Source organism: Acomys minous (genome assembly GCF_964271855.1).
Source record: "Acomys minous genome assembly, chromosome: 6".
NCBI lineage: Eukaryota > Metazoa > Chordata > Mammalia > Rodentia > Muridae > Acomys > Acomys minous.
Genome location: NC_140487.1, coordinates 68,325,696 through 68,346,154, shown reverse-complemented (window position 1 = coordinate 68,346,154; position 20,459 = coordinate 68,325,696). Strand labels below are relative to the sequence as shown.

The 20,459-nt window shown below is 45.0% G+C and overlaps 2 protein-coding genes across 7 annotated transcripts in view; one reads left to right on the top strand and one right to left on the bottom strand.

Moving 5' to 3' along the window:
- TBXAS1 (thromboxane A synthase 1) overlaps window positions 1-6,539 on the top strand; it is a 183,556-nt gene extending 177,017 nt beyond the window's left edge. For all 5 annotated transcript variants that reach the window (XM_084785965.1, XM_084785964.1, XM_084785966.1 and 2 more), the window contains 3 exons: window positions 3,616-3,753; window positions 5,653-5,815; window positions 6,249-6,539. In XM_084785965.1, the coding sequence (XP_084642091.1) occupies window positions 3,616-3,753; window positions 5,653-5,815; window positions 6,249-6,323 (376 nt within the window). In that variant the 3' untranslated portion in view covers window positions 6,324-6,539. The remainder of the gene's footprint in view (window positions 1-3,615; window positions 3,754-5,652; window positions 5,816-6,248) is intronic.
- Window positions 1-20,459, bottom strand: part of PARP12 (poly(ADP-ribose) polymerase family member 12) — a 56,604-nt gene that overhangs the window by 16,378 nt on the left and 19,767 nt on the right. The window contains exons 7-12 of one of the 2 annotated variants that reach the window (XM_084785962.1): window positions 18,314-18,455; window positions 15,591-15,687; window positions 11,818-11,893; window positions 10,725-10,855; window positions 9,703-9,854; window positions 7,263-8,468 (exon numbers count right to left, since the gene is read on the bottom strand). In XM_084785962.1, the coding sequence (XP_084642088.1) occupies window positions 8,143-8,468; window positions 9,703-9,854; window positions 10,725-10,855; window positions 11,818-11,893; window positions 15,591-15,687; window positions 18,314-18,455 (924 nt within the window). In that variant the 3' untranslated portion in view covers window positions 7,263-8,142. Of the gene's footprint in view, window positions 1-7,262; window positions 8,469-9,702; window positions 9,855-10,724; window positions 10,856-11,817; window positions 11,894-15,590; window positions 15,688-18,313; window positions 18,456-20,459 lie in introns of those variants that run through there. The other variant, XM_084785963.1, reaches the window with a different exon arrangement.

The following is a 20,459-nucleotide window of genomic DNA, read 5'->3' as shown; positions in this document are numbered from 1 at the left end:
GGACAGGCATCTTAGCCAGGGTCCCTCAAAGGTGGAACCGTAAACAGACTTCTCTGAAGCACCACATGCCATTTAGCCACACCTCACAAACCTCGCTCCATCCGCACTTTTCCAAATACCACAAAGACCAGATGGAGATGCCTTTTATCATTTTCTAACTGTGATTTGACAGTAGCTCAACGGGATGTCTCAAGCCACAACATGAGAGGTTTATGTATAGCTATAATCCAAATGTGCAGGCTCAGGAGCAAATAGACAGAGTTGCTACAGTGTGAGTTGAGGGTCCCTTGATGCAGATCAGCTCAATAATTTGAAGGCTCCCTTCTTGATCTCCTGGTGCTGGCAAGAAGACCCACATCTCTGGCCCTCCGGTGTGGTGGCAAGGCATGCACTTTACCAACAGAGCCACAGCTTCATGAATGACAGTCAGTGGCCCAGGAGGGCCACTAGGTAGAGAATCTTGGCATGAAGATCATCCATGGGAAGAGAAGACAGACACCTGAACTTTTTCAAACCTACTCTATTTGTGGTTCTTTAATGCTTATTCCTCCCTTTCAACCGACCTACCTTAGATGGGAGAGAAAAGAGGTTAATGGGAGCGGCAGATGTAGACCTTTTTAGACTCAGTTCCTTGGAGCAATTCCACTTTTCATCATCAGGGTTCCAGTAGACCCATTAAACAGCAAACCAGCAATTCGGCAAAGGGACTGCAAGCGCAGCAGCTGGAACCCAGAACCTCACTCTGGAGCAGTTCTCTCTAGGATCATCTTGAAGTGGAGCAATGAACAGCCAAACTATAGGAAACAATTCCAAGACCAAAAGCCCAGCCTCTTGTTTTGTGTGTGTGTGTGTGTGTGTGTGTGTGTGTGTGTGTGTGTGTGTGTGTGTGTGTGTATCCTCTCAGAGCCCATAACCACACCCCCACAAGAAGCAGTTCCTCTTCTAGAAGACAAACATCACATGTCCTCTCACAAGTCTGTCCAGGGGACAAACAAAACACCTCACACCCTCATACAAGTCTGTTTCACATCCCACACTTGTGATCAAAACAAAAACATGTTTACAGCCACAACAGAAACCAGACAGAGCTGAGGGTCCAGCAGCAACAGCAGGCATGGACCACCAGATCAGGGGAAGGCAAATTGGGGAAACGGGGTAACCGGAAGAGGCTTCATTGTGAATGAAAGAATAAAGTCGAGAACAACCCTTGCACCTCTCCCCACCAGAAACCGGCCCTTGAAAGGTAACTCTGCACCCCAGAGCAAGGCACACAGAAGGCCACTTGTGTCCCCTGCAAGTGGGAAATGTCTGAAGTGAGGAGGGTGAGGAAGGGGTTTTGTTTAATGAGACAGACAGGTAAAGTTAGAAAAAATCCACAGACCACCACAGTCCCAGCTGTAGTTGGAGAAGAAAGAGAGAAGGCAAAAGTGGGTGATGATAAAAGGAAAATTATACCTATAACTCCACCCTTTTCAAAAAAAAGAACGAAAGAAAGAAAAGCTTTATCCCGTTCTTTAAGATGTTCTCTAAACTCTGATAGAACCTTTAAGGGGCTGTTCTCAAGACCAAAAAGCTCAAGATTACATATTTGCATCCCAAAGCAAAGAGTCTGCAGCTCTCTATGCCTCCTTTGATTTCCAGAAGTTTATTTCTAGTCCCAAAGCCCAACAGCACACTGAAGAGAAGCTCAGGACAGCAAAGTCAGGGCATTGCAGGGTTTGGAGTCTGACGAGAGAAGAGGGTGGGGTTTATCGCACGCACACGGATAAATAAAGGGCTTGAAGGGACTCAGTAGTTGAAACTTGTCTGTTCAACCCCGAGCTTGGACCGACAAGTCAGGTTTGTTTGTGTTACTGAAAGCAAACAGTGGGCAGGAGGTCCCCATGCTCAGTCCCAAGGGTGGAATCATATGGCTATAGAATTGCAGAGCCAGCTGTTAGGCTAGATGCCTGGCCCGTGGCAATGAGGCAAAACTCAAGACAACTGTGTTGGGCTTGCAAGTTGTAAGGAAGGGAGTTTGTGAATTCTTTTTTTTTTTAATTTTTTTTTAAATTTGAGTTTGTGAATTCTTAAGCAATGGTTGTTGTGAGAAGCTGTGGTAAGACACAGAACTCCAGGAACAAAGAACAGTCATCACAGACAGGCCCATGGGAGAGAGCCAGGAAAGGCGGCTCAGAAGACCTGACTCTGGTCAAACAGTCCTAGCTCAGCACTCCATGCAGCCCTGGGGGCAAACACCTCATGCTGTAAGAGCAGCTCTTACTCCCTCACCTGTTCAGGATCTTGGGGTACCCATCCCAAGCTAGCTCTCCCCACATATCCCATAATGCTCCCCTCATCCTGGTTTCTGATCTGCTTTCTCCTAGTCACAGCTTTATTCCACGAAATATAGCTGTGTCAGTCAGGATTCTCTAAAGGACCAGAACTGACAGAATGAAAAAAAATACATATACATGGGATTTATTAATAAGAGTGGCTTAAGGCTGTGGACCCAGCAGGCTGACAACGGCTGTCTCCTGAGAAAAAGGGCAAGATTCTGGGAGTTGTTCAGTCCATGAGACTGGATGTCTCAGCGGTCCCAACTGGTGCTGGAGTCCCAGGGAAGCCCTCGAGGGCTTAAGGCTTTCAACCTGCATTGGACTCCTGAAGAAGCAGGTTCTGACACCAGTGAAGGAATGGCTCATCAACAGGACAGATGCGCTTCCTGGGGAGAATGAGGCCAAGGAGGGAAAAAAAAAAAAAAAAAAAAAAAGCAAAGCTTCCTTCTTCCATGTCTTTTTATGTTGGCTGTGACCAGAAGGTATGGTCGTGACCAGAAAGTATGGCCCAGATTCAGGGTGGGTCCCATCTCAAATAATCCAACCAAGAAAAGTCCCTCACAGGTGTATCCAGCTGCTTGGATTTTTAGGTCATTCCAGATGTAGTCAAGTTGACAACCAAGATTATCCATTAATGATTGACCCACCAATAGTCAATGGCACATAAAAGCTAAGTTAAGGGCTGAAGAGATGGTTCAGCGGTTAAGAGCACTGACTGCTCTTCCAGAGGTCATGAATTCCCAGCAACCACATGATCTTTAGTGTGATCTGATGTGCACTGTATACATAATAAATAAATAAATCTTTAAAAAAAAAAGCTAAGTTAAGCTATAGGTTGCAGGTGCACAGGATGGGCCACCCAATATTTTCACGGTCTTAACATGAGAACCAACCATGGAGTGGGAGACAGAGGACGGAAGCCAGACAACAGGGCTCTAGTACTGAATGAGAGGAGATGAAGTGGGTAGGAGAATGAGGGGAATTAGAGGAGGCTTAACCGAGAGTGAGCAGACAGACAGTAGCTTGGCCAATGCAGCCCTGGAAGGCTCCTCTGTAACACCCAGGGACATGGAGGGCTTCAGTGCTTGGCCCATAGATGAGGCATTAGGTAGAAAGGCCTGGAGATGGAGGATCCTTGAGAGCAGGGGGTTTATGGGACAGAAACATGGTTTCTGTATGGCTCAGCTTGGTTAGAGGGATGGGTCCTCTGCCTCCAACATCACTCCACACCCCATAACACCCCGAAGCCCTTACCCGCTTGCACGCTGACAAGGTTCCCTGCCTCTATCTCCCACAGGTTTACTCGGGAGGCATCACAGGACTGTGAGGTGCTAGGACAGCGCATCCCTGCAGGTACAGTGCTGGAGATAGCCGTGGGTGCCCTACACCATGACCCAGAGCATTGGCCAGACCCTGAGACCTTTGACCCTGAACGGTAAGTGAATTCTGTCTAGAACAGGAGTCCCTGAGGGATGTGAGTGTACGGCACAGAAAGTTTGCCACAGAGAAAGCAGCCAGGAGACAGGGGCATAGTCACCCCCAAACAAAGACCTCACCAATTCAGGTGGGTTGTTAGGCAAAGCCAAAGGAATCCAGAGACCTAGCAAGATAGCAGTAATGTACACAAGGACCAATATCTGTTGTTTGTCCAAGCCAGGACACAGGAGGCAGGGTCACTTGTTGTTGTTTTAGGTTTTTTAAAATTTCATTTCTAATTATGCATATCGTGTGTATCTGTGTCTAAGTTTGCATATGAGTGGGGGAACCTATGGAGGCCAAAACATCAGGTCCCGTGGAGCTGGAGCTATAGGCAGGTGTGAGCTGCCCAACATGGGTACTGGGAACCAAACCCTAGTCCTCTCTCTATAAGAGTGGTACACGATCTTAACCACTAAACCTCCACCTCGCAGGGTTATATTTTGTGTGCACAAGAAAGCAGCAAAATATCACCTCCAAGGCAGGCGTGGTGGCACATGCCTTTAATCCCAGCACTCGGGAGGCAGAGACAGGTGGATTGCTGTGAGTTCGAGGTCAGCCTGGTCTACAAAGTGATTCCAGGACAGCCAGTGCTAAGACAGAGAGACCCTGTCTTGAAGGAAAAAAAAAAAAACAAGCAAACAAAAAAACCGCCATCCGGTGCATTCATATCAGCATAGCTGCCCATTACACCTAAATTCTTGAGATGCAATAGACCTGGATCCTCTTCCTTTCATGGTCCACTGTCAATTTCATGCCTAGGCTCTGTGGTACCAACCCCTGGGCAGCCCTCACGCCCTGCTCCTTGTCAGGATCAGTCACTTTTCTTTCCTCTATGACCCACCAGGGGAGGTAGGTAAGGAACCACTGTGCTTTTCATCCCTTTGCTGAACCCAGCCCACTTCTATATCCTGCTCAGGGGTTGTGAGACTTGGATAACTAGCATCCTGCATCTCAGTGGGTCCTGCAAACATGGTAAAGATTCATAACCAGAAACAGTAGCTGTGTATCACAAGAAAGCCCAGAAGTGGTAAGAAGCAAGCTGGCTATCATAGATAGCTCCTAGCTCCGCAGAACTAGGAATGAGATCTGATAGCAAGTCCAGCCATTCTGCCTTCAGTCCAAATCTTGAAGCTCCCAGGGTCTCAAGCTCCCCACATCCTGACCAGCAAAGCCAGCGTGGTGGGGAAGCAGCTGCCAGTCTTCACTGAGATAGCAGGTTGGGCCTCTGGGAAGACTTCAAGGATGTGGTTCGAGTGCCTGGAAATTTTGCTGAGAGGGAAATGAGAGAAACTGTGTGGTCCGATGAGAAGGGAAGTGAGGCACGGTAGGTCAGGATACGCTGCTGGTCAAGCCTTGGGATTTCGCATCATGTCTCGGCTTCATATACATTTGGATAACGGTAATTTCAAGGTGTTGTGAGAGGGTACACTCAGCTGGCTGGCTGCATGAACAGCACTTCTAAGACAAACAATTCCGAGAAGGACTAGAGCATGGTGGTCAGAGGCCCCCAGCTACCCATAGCCTTGAGGACAGTCCTGTACACAAAATCTTGTTGGCCCTGATGGAGGGAAGGGATCTCAGATGAAGGGGTCACTCAGCCAGACTTTTAAATCAGCGGTTCTCAACCTTGGGTCTCAATTCCCTTATAGTTCACTTATCAGATATCCTGCGTATCATTTGTTTACATTGATTCATTGCAGTAGCAAAATTACAGCTATGAAGTAACAATGACGTAATTTGATGATTGGGGATCACCACAATATGTTAAAGGGCCGCAGCACCAGGAAGGTTCAGAACCACTGAGTCAGCTATAGGAGGTTTTTCAGGCCAACCGTGACCTTCACTTAACCTGCAGGTTCAAAGCAGAGGCCCGGCTTCAGCAGAGGCCCTTCACGTACCTGCCCTTCGGAGCTGGCCCCAGGAGCTGCCTCGGGGTGCGGCTGGGGCTGCTGGTGGTCAAGCTAACCCTGCTCCAGGTCCTACACAAGTTCCGGTTTGAAGCCAGCCCCGAGACTCAGGTAAGCGTCTGGTATTCCAGGATGGGGCCTGCCCTGCTTCTCTGCCCCGCAGTGGGTCAGCCTCTGCCAGCACCAGGCCAGCACCTCTCGTCTCAGGCACGCCCGTCTCTTGATCAGAGTGTGATAAAAGCAGCAGCCTCCATCTCATCCTCCGTGTGAAGGGAGATGAATGAGTGCTTTGTGCTCAGAGAAGTGCTGGCCCTTAACCCCGTGCTGTATTTTCTTATCAGCATCAGTACAACAGCACACGTCGTCGTAACCGCCACTGACGGCTTTAGGGCATGCAGCTTTTCTCCCTCTGGCACCTTCTGACCCCAAAGACCTTGTCTCCCAGTGCACAGCAGGATTTCCACACACCATGCTTCAGGCTAGGTTCTAAGGAAGTTTTCTGCTGGATATGGTTAACCTTGACAAATATTTTACTCTATTTTAGGTTCCACTTCAGCTAGAATCCAAATCTGCCTTAGGCCCCAAAAATGGAGTCTACATCAAGATAGTGTCACGCTGACCTGGAAGGCACATGGGAAAGAGGGCGCACCTTGTGATGGTGACACCTGCAAGTTACTGTTAGGATGGTACCCAGGATTCAAACAAAAGCCTCATGGGGAGATGGAAACGTTTAAAGATGCCTTTATCTTAGAGTGATTAAAGAGTACATGGCATGTGAGCCTAAGTTATTTATGTCACAGTTCCTAAATGGTTAATAAATGTTTACCACGCTTCATTTTGACATCGCTAATGTGGCTCAAAGCATGGTTTTCTTGGGACCAAGATTAAATAAGGGAAAGGTCATTTTGGTTAACCTGGGAAGTATGGTGTCAAAGGAAGCCCGGGCCTCAGGGCAGAGGTATTCTACAGTGCAGGGGACATGGGGACACCCAGGTGAATGGTCCTGACAGCACTGGCATGGGCTTTTATAGCTTCTCCCGATTCACAGGTTTCGGAGAATAATGTGCATGGACACACAGCCTCCAACGTGGCGCCAACACCTCACTATGCTTTGATTTCTTAAGGGCAGAGAGATGTACTGGACGTTTACCATGAACTCATAGCAACACAGATTAAAGGACACCATTTGCACCTATGGGGGATGGTTTGGGGATGCAGGTTCTTTAGGAGGTGATTAGGTCAGGAGCAGAAAGCCCTCGTCAGTGAGATTAACACCCTTGTAATTAAGGGCCTGGGATGGTGGCTCCTCTACCACCACAGTTACTTTGAGAAGATTGCCAGCTAGGAGGAATGATCCTTACCAGACCTTGAATCTACAGGCACCTTGATTTTTCTCCAAAACCTTGAACAATAAATTCCTAATGTTTATGAAAACCACTACAGATGGTTATATTGGCCGACAGGACCAAGATCATCCCAACACCCAGGAAAGGGCCTGGTGTCTACCTGGTGTTCTTTATAAACAGACCCTGAAACATGGACTCCAGGCTTCATCTGCTTCAGACAGTATTTTATTTCCGTACTCTCGTTGACATTGCAGCACAGGTAATCAATCTTATTGGGACATAAAATCCACACCTGGAAGGTCTCCAGGGTGCTTAAGGGATTTGGGTACAGGCACTTGTGAGCCAAGCCCAGGACTGGAAGGGACACTCATCTATGTCTTTGCCAGAGGAGTTATGCTTCACTTATATCAAGAATTGCCTGAGTTGGTGCCAAAGCAGCAGACAAAAGTGACAGTGATGCCAAGGCCTTCTCTGTAGTGCCCTTCGCTAAAGGCCATCATGCTCCTCTGACAAAAACCAAAATGAACCACAAGACCCTCTAAAACAAGAATTATTGCAGAGATATAAACTCTTAAAGTTAAAACAAATCCATAAAAGAGTATGTAGAAATTCTGTGCTTGGTCTTAAACATCAAAGTCACCCAAGAGTTAAAAATACAATGTTAATATTATTAAAAGGCAAGCTTGGGCTCATAATCACTACTGGTGAGATCATAAGCCAACTAGAAAAGACCTAAAACCAAACTGTTATCAGCCAAGGATTAAGACTGTGGCTTCAACTCAGGCCTGGTAACAAAGGCCTCTGATTCCAGCTGCTCAGGAGACTGAGGCAGAAGGTAGTTGAGCAAAATCCTAGCTCATAAAAACATTTTAAAAGGGCTGAGGGTGTAGCTCAGTGTAGAGTGCTTACGTAGCAAGCACAAGACCCTGTGTTCCATCCCAGCACTAGGGGAGGAAAAGAAAGAAAGAAAGAAACTTCACTGAGAAGTCAACATTAAACAAGAGTTCATTAAAAGTTCTGTTAAAAAAGAAACTTTCCAAACAGCTCCACCAGACAGATGTGCCATTAAGGCCTACTGCATCCTGGCCATGCTCACTGTCGGCTGCTGAACAAGTTGCCCAGGGCAACAAAGATGGAGGGTCCAGCTGGGGGCTTGGAGGAGGTGGAGTATTGGATGAGGTACTCGGGGTAGATCTGGTGCTTCTCAAAAACTACAAAGATAGTTGGGTCGGACATGCTGTTCACACAGCTGTCATAGAAGGAATTACTCTGGCCTTCCTTGGCTGGAGGGCGGACGAAGGCAGCGTTGCCCCTGACGAAGTCTCCCACCAGCACCCGGGCCAAGAACATCGAATGGGAGTGTGTGTCAGATTTGCTGTAGTGGTGGGAATAGGCAGCATCTCTCGCAAAGTAGCTCCCTGAAACGATACAGACAAGCTCCACAGGGCCCTGGAAGAGCACATCCTGGCTATGGGTGATGCCAGCAGCCACTGCCCTTTCAACACCACACCCCCCTCTTCCACTCCAGTTCTCTACCTTTTCCCTCACTCATGGCAGCCAGTAACACCTACCTGTGAGGCAGGGCATTCCAAGGAGGTCACCTAACTCAAACTATTCTCAGCTCTGAATCCAGTGAAAATCTAAAGAGTCTGTCAATACTTAGTACTAGACCATCTAGACCATAAAATGGAGCTGCCCCACCCAGCCTTAGCTGAGTGACATGAAAAATGAGTAACACTCCTCTTACTGAACCATTCTACAGACACCAGCAGTCCACATATAGAACAGCGGTTCATCTCAAAGAGGAACCTAAACTAGAAGCTACATGGCATTCATAAACCACCAGCTAGTTGATCCCACAAACACCACATCAATCTGAAACTGACAAACAGGTAGTTTATGGAATTAAAGTAAGACAGTCTTTTTGTTGTTTGTTGTTGGTGTGTGCCACCGTGCCTGGCCAACAAACAGATTCTTACATTTTCTAAATTTGGTTACCACAATGTGGCTACAGAAGAAGCCTTCTTCTTAACTGGTGTTGAAGGGTGAAATGGTATCACAGATGCCAGCTACTTGAAAAGGGGTCAGAAATAAAAAGATGAAAAACGCCAACAGGGCAACACCGTATTAAAACTGAGGAATGTGGATACAAAGTATGCAAGAATTATTATACATACATGTGTTCATAAGTATATAAACACACAGTTTGCAACTTTCCTCTGAGTTGGAAATTACTAGCCAATAATGTTTAAAAATAACCAAGAGATAAAAATTCTAGGAGAGCTCATATGCTACGTGGAATGACACATTCTCAGGTTTCTATTCTAAGGACATCAGTAAGGTGCAGCCTAGGGTGCTCAGCAAGGTTAGAAACATGTTGCTCTCCTTTTCCAATTCGTGCTACCTCTCAGAGCCTCCATTCTACAGGAAACAAATCCCAGTGAAGTGGGACTGCCCTGCCATAAGTTGACTGAGCTCTTGATCACACACAGCAGAGCAATAGCCAGAGAACAGCCAGCTCTGGGAGCTGTCCCAGAGGCCAGAAGGCAATACACTTGTCACTGACAGCAGGGACTGGCTGGCTCCTCTTGTAGCCTCTGTAAGAGTCTTCAAGTAGTTTCCCAACTACTGGTGAGGCCACCCCTGCCTTACCTTTGCCATAGGATGTGCCATGCAGACCACAGACCCGCCAGTCAAAGTTCTGCTGGCAGATGGCATCCACAAAGCCGGTGCTGGTACCGTGGAACAGCTGTCTCTCATCTACTTCCTTGCCCCCATTTTGCTTCTGCATCTGCCCTTTTTGCCTAGAATGGTAGCAAAATGCATGTTGAGGGAAGAAGGTGCTGACCACCAAAGAACAGCCCCCCTGAACCCATTTTCTAAAAAAAGCATCAAGTGACTAGGAGGAGGAGGAGGAGGAGGCTGTGGCTGTCCTGGCCAACCCCTAGAGCTCGAGCCACAGAGGACAGGTGGGCCAGATCAACGAGCAAAAGCAAAGCTGCTTCTCCACAGCAAAAGGCTCCAGAAGCAGATATGGGTCCTTCTTCTACCCAGCTCCTGAGTGGAGCTGAACCTGGGAAGCTGGAAAGTCAAGTTGTAAGGCTGCTGCAGGCCTAGAGAGGAGGGGCATTCACCCTCAGAGCCCACTGTGCCCGCTCTATTACGGCTGTCTCCATCACTGCAGAATGCTAGGATATTGTCCCAGACCCATATGTGAGGCCAAGTCAGTAGGCCTGGGCCACCATGGAGAGCCATGATGAATTTCTCCCTATGCAGAGAAATGCTGGTTGACCATGAGCATGCTGGTCCTCATGTAATGGACGGACGGATGGACAGATGGATGGATGGATGGATGGATGGATGGATAGACAGATGATGCCCCCACTCTCTGACTACAGCTTTAAGTTCTTGAGGCTGATGGTGTCAGTGAACTGTCTCACTCTTTCTAACTGATCTTTAGAAAGTCAGATTGGACAAGAGTGGAGTCTGGCATAGCATAGGATCTATGCTAGGGAAGCTTTAGTCCTCTCACCTTTACAAAGGGTCACTTCATCACACAGCCTTAGGGTGAGACAGTAAGAGAGCAGAGACAGTTCATGGCACACAACAGCACTGGGTGAGCATGTGAGTAAGCAGCTGGCAGGACAAGGAGCAAAGCTATCAGTCACACATACCACTGGTAGACTTCCCACAGGCCCAAGTTCTGGATCCGCTCTATCTTCTGAATACAGTAGAAGGGTAGAGTGCGGTTGAAGAGGTTCCACACCTTGTTATACTCTTCTGAGGAAGAACTGAGAATGATCTTCTACAAGGGGAAAATACTTTCATGCATTATTGTCATATGACTCAAGTACATGAACCTTCTTGAGGACTATTGGTACATCTATAACTTCAGGATAACGCCAAAGAGTGACGGCTTGGTCCCTCTTTCCTGAGATGCAGTCTCTCCAGATATGGGATATTTACCAAGTATAGTATTTTCCCTCATGTTCACATTGGAAATGGTCCACAGGTCAGGCAGGTGGTGCCTAAGCCACCCATCCTAAGTTACTCCATGGTGTCACTGCTCCTCTTCTATATCCCACACATGCCAAGGTCAGAAGACTAGAGCACATGGCCTCTGAGAACTGCAATCAAAGGTGTGTGAGCCCACCAAGCTTATCACATGATGCTCCTGCTACACTTATGTGTGCTTTGTGCTATGTGAGAGAAGTCCTGTCAGGGCAGGCTTTATATTGGAAAAGCCTCTCTGCAGTGTTTGGCATGTTTCCAGCATTGGAAATCAGCCAACGTGCCCTCATACTGAGAGCAGTAGGGGACATTCCTCAGGACAGTGCTCTGCTGCACAGCAGTGCTCCCAGAAAGCAGGCCTCAAATGAGCTATGGAAGTCTCCTCCTGTCTGTTGTTGTCCAGTGCCTTCCCCTCTCAATGCCCCTCATCACATTCAAATATTTCCCGTTTCTTTTTATTTCTTAGTGAAACAGATTAGTCCAGCTGTGCTCAGAAACCCCTTCTTCTGCTCTTCCTAGAAAGTGTTTATCTTTTACCCTCACACCAACCACCTCCTTTCCCTGGGAGCTACAGTCAACCCCCACACACATAGTCATCCAACCTTAAAATCCCAAAATCTACAAAAACAAAGCAGAAAGCCCACATACATCTCTACCCTCTGGTACAGGAGCCACAGTTGCACAAAGCATTCTTTCCACACTCATCCATCTCTATAGAACCCCTCTGTCCAGCTCCAGGCTGTGTAAACCCCATACCTTAAATCCCAGGTCTGGCAGGGCTGCAGGATCCCAGTAGTCTGGGATGCTCTTTGGGCCTTGGAACTTAGTATTGCTAAAAGGAAAACAAAACTTAGACTCCTAATCCTTAGACATATGGAAATCAATCACAGGTGAACACTACTTATCAATATCACCAGCAGTACTGAGCCTCAGTGTAATGTACGTAAAAGCTACAGGGTAAGGAAGCACACAGCACAGTATCTACAACACAGGGGCGCCTTCGTCTTGCCTACCAGCCAAACCAAAAAGCCATCAGCCCTGAGAGATGCACTTCTCACCTGCATCCCACCAACCCTGTCCCACCTCTGTCCCACAGAAGGGACAGAGACTTGATTAAAGCAATATACACTGGCCATCGCCTTTATCCAAGTTTTGAAATTCAAAAAGTACTGAAGACTTTTTGAAGCCTTAATGATGTGCACTTGACATACAGAAAATATTTTTAAAGCTGTAAAATTGGCCCTCAAACCCACTTGGTAACAGAAATGTGAGTTAAGCTTATAAGGCTACTTGTGGTCAGTTATTTGTCCTTCTTAAATGTGCATTCTTTTTTGCTACACATGCCCACACCATTACTGTGCTAAATTAAAGGGTGTCATGTAACAGATACATTACCTTCTAAAACTTAAAAGGCATATGACTCAAAGGGATTGTGAACGTCACTGTGAAAACTACAATCCAACTCAGTTCCCTTAAATTGAAATCTCCACAGTCCTTCCTACAGTGGATCTACCTTTCGTTTCTGCTGGCACAGAACATGTTCCTTCACCCCAATTCTCCAGGAAATCCCCCAAATAATTTTCCTAGGGAAATGTCACAGTTTAAAAATAACTAAGCAAGGATCCATCAGCAATAACCAGCTACAAGGTTCTTTTTTTCACCTATTAAGACAGTGAAATTATCAACAGATTATAAATCAGCAGTGACTCTTCCTATGCCTAAGAACACTTGGAACAACATGTAGGAAAACCATAACAAGACTGAACCAAGCCACAGGAAAACTTCTAGTTGTTTCTCTACTATGGCCATGTGGGTCTAAGAGATTGAACTTGGATGTATTAAGCTTGGCAGCAAATGCCTTTACCCACTGAGTAATCTTACCAGCCCTGGATTATGCTTACCAAATACAGAACTAAACTCAACGTATACAAAGGCAGCTTCAATTTTTACATTAAAGGATGCTCCTAGAGACTAAAGTATGGTTCATATGTGCCAAGCAGCCATTGTTGCTAGAGTTACTGACAACTAGCTACTGTCCAGGGACTGAGGAAGGAACCAGACACCTCACCTGCATGCGAGTGAGCACTCAGCTCATACACAGCCCACAGAAGAGTACTTCTTCAATCTTATTTGTATTTGATCAAAATAGCTACCTTTTTGTGGTGCAAGGAATCACACCCAGGGCCTTGCACTGTGCATGCTAAGCATATGTCTGTTTATGGTCTCCTAAGAACTAAATTAGAATGAGGACACAAATTCAGTCTCATAAAAGAAGTAGACAAAAAGGCTTTTCCAACTTTTGCTTAGAGCAAGCTCTACATAGGGAAATAAAAAAACTTACTTCGAGTTGTAGGACCATCATAATCTACCACAACTAAACCCAGAAGAAATACCAAAGAGACTGGCATTTAACCAATACAGCACAATAAAAACACTCTAATGAAAAGTGCCTTATTAACAGCAAGGTAATAAGGCAGATAACAAGCCAAAAAACATGTTTGAAGTTTATAGAACCAGCCAATGGCTAAAAGGCCCTAAGAGATTAAAAAGCTCTCAGGGCTGGAAAGATGCTTCATGAGTAAAGTTCCTCTGGTGTAAGTTTGAGGACCTGAGTTTGATTCCCAGGTACCCACAATGGAAAGTGGGAACCAACTCCCAAAATTTTCCTCCCAACCTTCTATGCATGGTCCATGCATATGCCAGTCTGTTTTCATACACATGCATCATAAATACACATGATTATAATAAATAAAATTTAAATTAAAAAGACTGTCTGCAGCAGAAAAACAAAGTAGGAGAATTGACCCCTATGTTTTTAAAATATATATACTCAATCTCATTCATAAAAGGAAGCAAACTAATGCTGGGCATGGTGGCGCACACCTTTAATCTCAGCACTTGGGAGGCAGAGGCAGGTGGATTTCTGGGAGTCTGAGGACAGCCTGGTCTACAGAGTGAGTCCAGGACACAGAGAACCCCTGTCTCAACAAACCTTTAAAAAAAAGAAGCAAACTAAAGAATACTGTGAGCATGAGAGAAACCCAACAGTTTGGGGATTCACCAATAACAAGACCAAGAAAAACCAGCAAATCAACATTTTGCTGGGTGGCCATAGCAGTCTAAGTTCATGGAAAGAAACTCAGTTTGCCTCCTGACTCTGACCTGACAACCAACCACCCAACGCACCAAAGAGCTCTTTGTAGCATTGTATTTTGTAATAGCAAAATTAATAAACTATGCTACATTGTGCGATTAAGAACCGCACAAGCAGAAGCAGATTAAAGAAGTCTTCAGTGACTGGAATAGAGCAAGTACCAGGGTATTTTTAAGATATGTACTAGGTGCCGAATGGTGTGTATATAGTAGGTTACCGCTTATGTAAGCAAAGAAAGGAAGTAGGCAGGTGGCTTTATGTGTGCCTGTGCATATATACATATTTTATTTTTGAGAGATAAACAGAGAAAAGAGCAATCAGAAGCAAACAAAAACGGCTTCCACAATGGGAGCAGAGTAGAGATAACACCGACACAAACTACTGAGTATAGTGTATTATAGAGTTTTGACTGATAACAAGTACATGCTTTATATCAAAAATAAACTTTAACTAGAATAGGGAAAAGGAGGGCATATTCTCAAGAAATTAAGCTGCTGTATTTGAATGATAAGGCATTGTTTCTTGGGCTGATAAAAACACCTTTCCTCTTACTTATACCAAATCTTTTTTAAAAATAACCTGTTTTACAAACACAATCAATAAACTTTACCTCTGAACTTTATCAACAGAACTGCAGTAATCCTGGCTTCCCAGGCTAATAAAGCTATACACAGTTAACAACACTGTTGGCTTAAAGTCCCAGCACTGGCCATGGCAAACTCAGACTGTAATGGGAACCTGGCACATCTTCACTATCCAGGCCATCTTCCTCTAGTATACACTCTAATCCTGCCCAAGACTAAACCACTCTTGCTTTAAAGGAGATTTGATCAGTACAGAGCTCAAGAACTTCCCAACTGCTGCAGAAAGTCTCTCTCCTCCCCCATGTGCTACCTACGGGTTCAACTAGGACCCCTAGCAGCCAGCCTGTCACAAACACAACACACACAAACCCATGTGAAAGTGAAGCTGGCTTACTAATGACTATTATGCCAGTTTATTTTGGTATTCTATGATACTCAGGAATGAAACACATAAGCTTTTATTATTAGTATAATTCCATCATTATTTCATTACTTCAGCATTTTTAAGATTCAGGTGTATAAGTTGCCACATTCAAAGACAAACTGATGGGCTGGCTTCAATCTAGCCAGGTTTGCACATCCCAACAGACAGCCTTATAACTCTGTGATAAAACCCACAATGCTAATTCTCACTGTGGCTCAAAGAATTTCCCAACTAATAGGTTTGAATGGCAGTAGTCACACATGCTCGTCAGTACCCCTTCATGTATTCTGAGGAGCTTCGTGTTACTGGCAGCAAAGCATCCTCAACTAAAACCACACACCAAGCAAGCTAACAACTGTTAACTTACCAGGACTGCTTCATCTGCACATCCTGGGGAGACACGTATTTGGGTCTTCGACAAACCTTTCTAACAGTGCCATACACAAGGTTTTTTTGCAGAAAGGCTGAAAAAAGATCCAATGAAAAACATGTACATACACACACACAGTGGGGGTACATGCACAGCAGTAATGTTCTATAAACACAAATTAAATGGGTTGGACAGATAATCCAACACATAAAACCCAAGATCAGTCTTAAAAATAAGGCAATTTCACACATTTCAAATATTCATACAGAAAGTAGGTATCCCTAGGAGACTGAGTTTAATGAATAGTGAAATGATTAGTAATTGATGTATCAATTATACATGAGTGCTTTTGAATTGTTCCTTCCAATCATATTTAAATTATTGTTTTGCTTAGCACTTTTTTCCAGCTTGGATGTAAAGTTCCAGCCAACCCTGAGATCAAAATACTGCATCTTGAGCTAACGTAATTTATAGGTAATTATTTGTCCTTACAACTTTTTTTTTTTAACTTGAGAAAACCGATCCTATAGCAGTGTTTATCTTCAAGCCCATGTTCTCCTTAAGAAACAAAACATTTGCCCCACCCTCAATCTCAGATTAGTTCCAAGGGTTGAGGGTGAGTATCAATCCACCCTTGGCACTGAAAATGACAAATATCTACACGTTATGTTTCCTATTAAGAAAACCCTATCAGGTGCTACTCTTACACTTTAATATATAAAACCAAATTTTATTTTCATGTTAGAAACATTCTAGTATTTAAAACTATGGCTGTTTGTAATTTACCTGGTGGTATGCCCCTTACACTGCAGCTATCCCCATTATCTGTGAGTCCACCCCTCACAGAGCAGCTTCCATGCCCTCTGTCACCCATCATTCAACCTTGCACTGATGCTTTGCTTACTAACATGCTTGGCTTATTAGCTATTTGTAGTGATTCTCAGATGACCTTTTGCTAGTAAATATATCGACTATTCAGACTGGTTACATATATGTCAGACACTTCCTGTAACCTTCCCTCTTTCCCCAATAACCTTGTTGTTTCCTTAATTTACCCTGGGATACATCCCTAAATGAGCTTGCTTGGGGAACTCTGCCTGTTGACAGCCAGTGAACAGAATGTCACTACTCTGCTTCTAGAAACTCAGCTATCACTTGGGAGTTTTTCTTTCATGACAAGAATCCTTCCCAGAGTGGGACTCCCCAAACCTACGGAATAAGTCATTTGGGTTGCTACACATACGTCCTTTAAAAGCAGTCCTTCCTAATAATCAGTGAAGTGTAAATGGTAGTTTGGTTGGAGACTCTATCTCATTATACATAGGAGAGACTATGTAGGTGAATCCAGTGACTTACATCCTTTTCTTTTGAAGATACTGTTATAAAATCATCAAGCAACAGGCAAACTGACCACCTAATGACCTTAGGTCAGGTCACTATGAGCATGCTTTTTCTAGCTACATGTGTATGTATGTAGCTATATCCTTGTCCTGAAAGTTTGCTCTATCTCCAGGGACTGAAACCCAAGCTGAGAACTAGAAGGCTGAGTCTGACATTTCTGTTGTGTCTGTTTTACATTTTCCAGATGTTTAAAAGAACTATTTAGGGCTGGAGAGATGGCTCAGAGGTTAAGAGCACTGCATGTTCTTCCAAAGGTCCTGAGTTCAATTCCAAGCAACCACATGGTGGCTCACAGCCATCTATAATGAGATCTGGTGCCCTCTTCAGGTGTGCAGGTGAACATGCAGGCAGAACACTGTATACATAATAAATAAATAAATCTTAAAAAAAAAAAAGAACTATTTGTCTGGGCATGGTGGCACATGTCTTTAATCCCAGCACTCGGGAGGCAGAGGCAGGTAGATCTCTGTGAGTTCGAGGCCAGCCAGGTATACAAAACAAGTCCAGGACAGCCAAGGCCACACAGAGAAAAACCAAAACCAAAACCCAAACCAAAAACCTGTTGTGAACTATGGCTAGCATCAGTCAGAGGAGTGACAGCCGCATAAGCTGGTTCTTCAAGGCAGCCCTGCCTTTTCTGTCTGTCTGTGCTCATCTACACTCTCGTCAACTACAGCGACTGTCGTTTGTGACACTCATGGTCTTGGTTGGCTTCTTCCAGTACAAGTCATTCCCCTGGAGAACAGAAGAAACTTCTGAGAGGCAAAACAAGGAATCTTCCTTAAACAAAACCACAAGTGCTGCAAAAGCACAAGCAGAAGCCAAAAATAAAAGGCCAAAAGTAAGCAACCAAGAGGCTTTAGGAAATTTTAGTGATGACATTTCGCTGCTTTCCACAGAGAACAAAGTATACAAAATAGTGAGTTCCTTTAACACGCTGGATTTGCAAGATGCCAGATGTAAACTATTAAATATAATCAAAGGTGAGCTGAGCAGAGTTGGATGGATGTTTGCATGGAAATGGCATGAGAAACTACAGCAAACCTAAAAAACATTCTCACAAATGAGCCACTGAAGAATTGGCCAGTGGGTGACCGGTATATGGGGAGGGTTAGAAATACAACAGCCACACTCTGGTCACTGACTGTCTTTCATGTGTCCTCATATCCTCCTAGCTCACATCCTTGGCAGTGCAGGACAGTACCACCTGTTGATGGTCTGTCTTCTGGGATAAATTACCCTCCTTTCCCTTCTTATACCAGCCCAGGCCCCCAGGTTAATAAAGTAGGGCTAGACACTACTGTATAAGTAAGACTTACCTTTGAAGTCTAACTCATAGTTGTGTTTTCCAGCCTGGAACTTCAAGGTGGCTGCCTGGGCATCAGCCCCTGGGACACAGAATGCCAGGTAAGCCTTTTCCACATCACTGCTGTTGATGGTGGTCACAGGGTGCACTGTGCCCTGTAAGGGGAAATCCAGAGATGTCATGGAGGCAAGAGCCTGTGGTGATAAGCGAAGATGCTGCTCAATCCAGCCCCCCAGACAGATGATCTTGTTAGAGGGAAAGAGGGAGGTACCAGGGACCAGGGTGAGGGGATAGGGGTGAGGGACACAGAAGGGAGTAACATAGCTCTCCTAAAGCTATTCCTGTAAACAGAAGACTGTAAGTACAGGTCCTGGGATAGGAGCAATGACAAAGCCTAGAACAGCAAGATGATGCAGCAGGAAAAGATCCTTGCCACCAAGGTGGATAACTGGAGTTCAGCCATTAGAACACATGACAGAACATGACAGCCAACCACCATGATTTTGTTCTTTGACTTCCTCATCCATGCAGTGGCATGAACACACACACATACAGAGAGAGAGAGAGAGAGAGAGAGAGAGAGAGAGAGAGAGAGAGAGACAGAGAGACAGAGACACAGACAGACAGACAGACAGACAGACACACACACACACACACACACACACACACAGAGAAACATTTAAAAATTCTTCAGAACAGATGGTACAACCATTCGAATGAGGGTAAGATATCAACAGCAAATTCACATAGGCTACTCAACTCAGCTCAAAAAAATGCTCTCTTATAAAAATGGCTTTCTATTTGGAACGGTAACCAATTCTCTTAACTCCTTGCCAGCCCTGCTCTCAGTTTCAGTCCCTTCAAAAGTTTCTCCCAACCATTCCTCCCTTAGTTCCCCCAACAGTCTGCTTAAATAGACCCCTCTCCCAGTTTTCCCAAAACCAGCAACTCCAAACTATAGCACTGTTCTAGCCTATCTGCTCAGCTGACTTCTCCTGACTCAACTGCCTCCTAACAATATTTTCTTCGCCAACTGCCTTCTTTCCTCTGATAGCCCCACCCACACCCTAGCCTCAGCTGGCTTCTTTATATTCCAGAAATCCAAGAGGCAAGCAACACTGACGGTCATAAGGTTGAACAGTTCTAAGAGCTAACAATTCTTAAAGGGCCAGTTGACTAACAACTAGGGATTCTTTTAAAAAGCTAAGTGCACAAGATAAATGATACTACAACTTCTGTGGCTTTCTCATTCAGCTGTCTTCCAGTCAGGCTTTAGTCCTTTTCTATGTTGTTTTCTTTTTCTGGTCTCTTGAAGTATATTCTTTTTTTTTCCCTAATCCTTCATTTTCTCTGAAATTACCTACTAGACTTGACAGACTAAATCTGAAATCTGAGTTTGTTATGGTTTAGACATGGTTTGTCTCTCATGCATTTCTGCTCTGAAAGCTTAGTCCCCAGTGAAGGGTGGGAGCTTTAAGAAGTGAGGCCTGAGACTGTAGGGATGGCTCAGTGGTTAAAATCACTTGTTGCTTTGCTGAGGACCCAGGTTTAATTCTCAGCACCCACCTGGCAGCTGTCTGTAACTTCAGTTCCAGTGGTATCTGAGGCCCTCTTCTGGCCTCTCCAGGCAATGTGTACACATAATGCATAGGCATGCAGGCAGACAAAACACCCACATACATAAAATAAAAATAAACCTATACTTCACTAAGTCATAATTTCTAGGCTTTATGGATAAAACAATAAATAAAACTAAATCTGTACCTGCCTCTGAGAAACAGAGGAAGGAATCTATTTTATGGTCCTGTATTCATGCCTAAGTTTTTCCCTTTAAACTTCAAAACTAAATTATTAGGCTATAATTTGGAAGAATGAGGAGGTAGTATAAAAATCCCTTCTGGACATGAAGGAGAAGGAGGAGAAAACAGGTTCTTGTAGTCCAGAGAAATGAAGGAAAGAATCAAGAACAGAGAGGAGACAGAGTCAGATGTGTATCTCATGCCCCAGCCCCTGAAACCCTTAACACAGGCTATCAGAGGGAAGAGAAGGAAGGTAGGCCAGACAGAAAGCAAAGACGTTGGCTGTAGCGGGGTCTGGAAGAAGAACCCAGTCGTTCAGCTGAGAAACTCAAGTTTTAGCACTTGGAGAGACTAATAAGA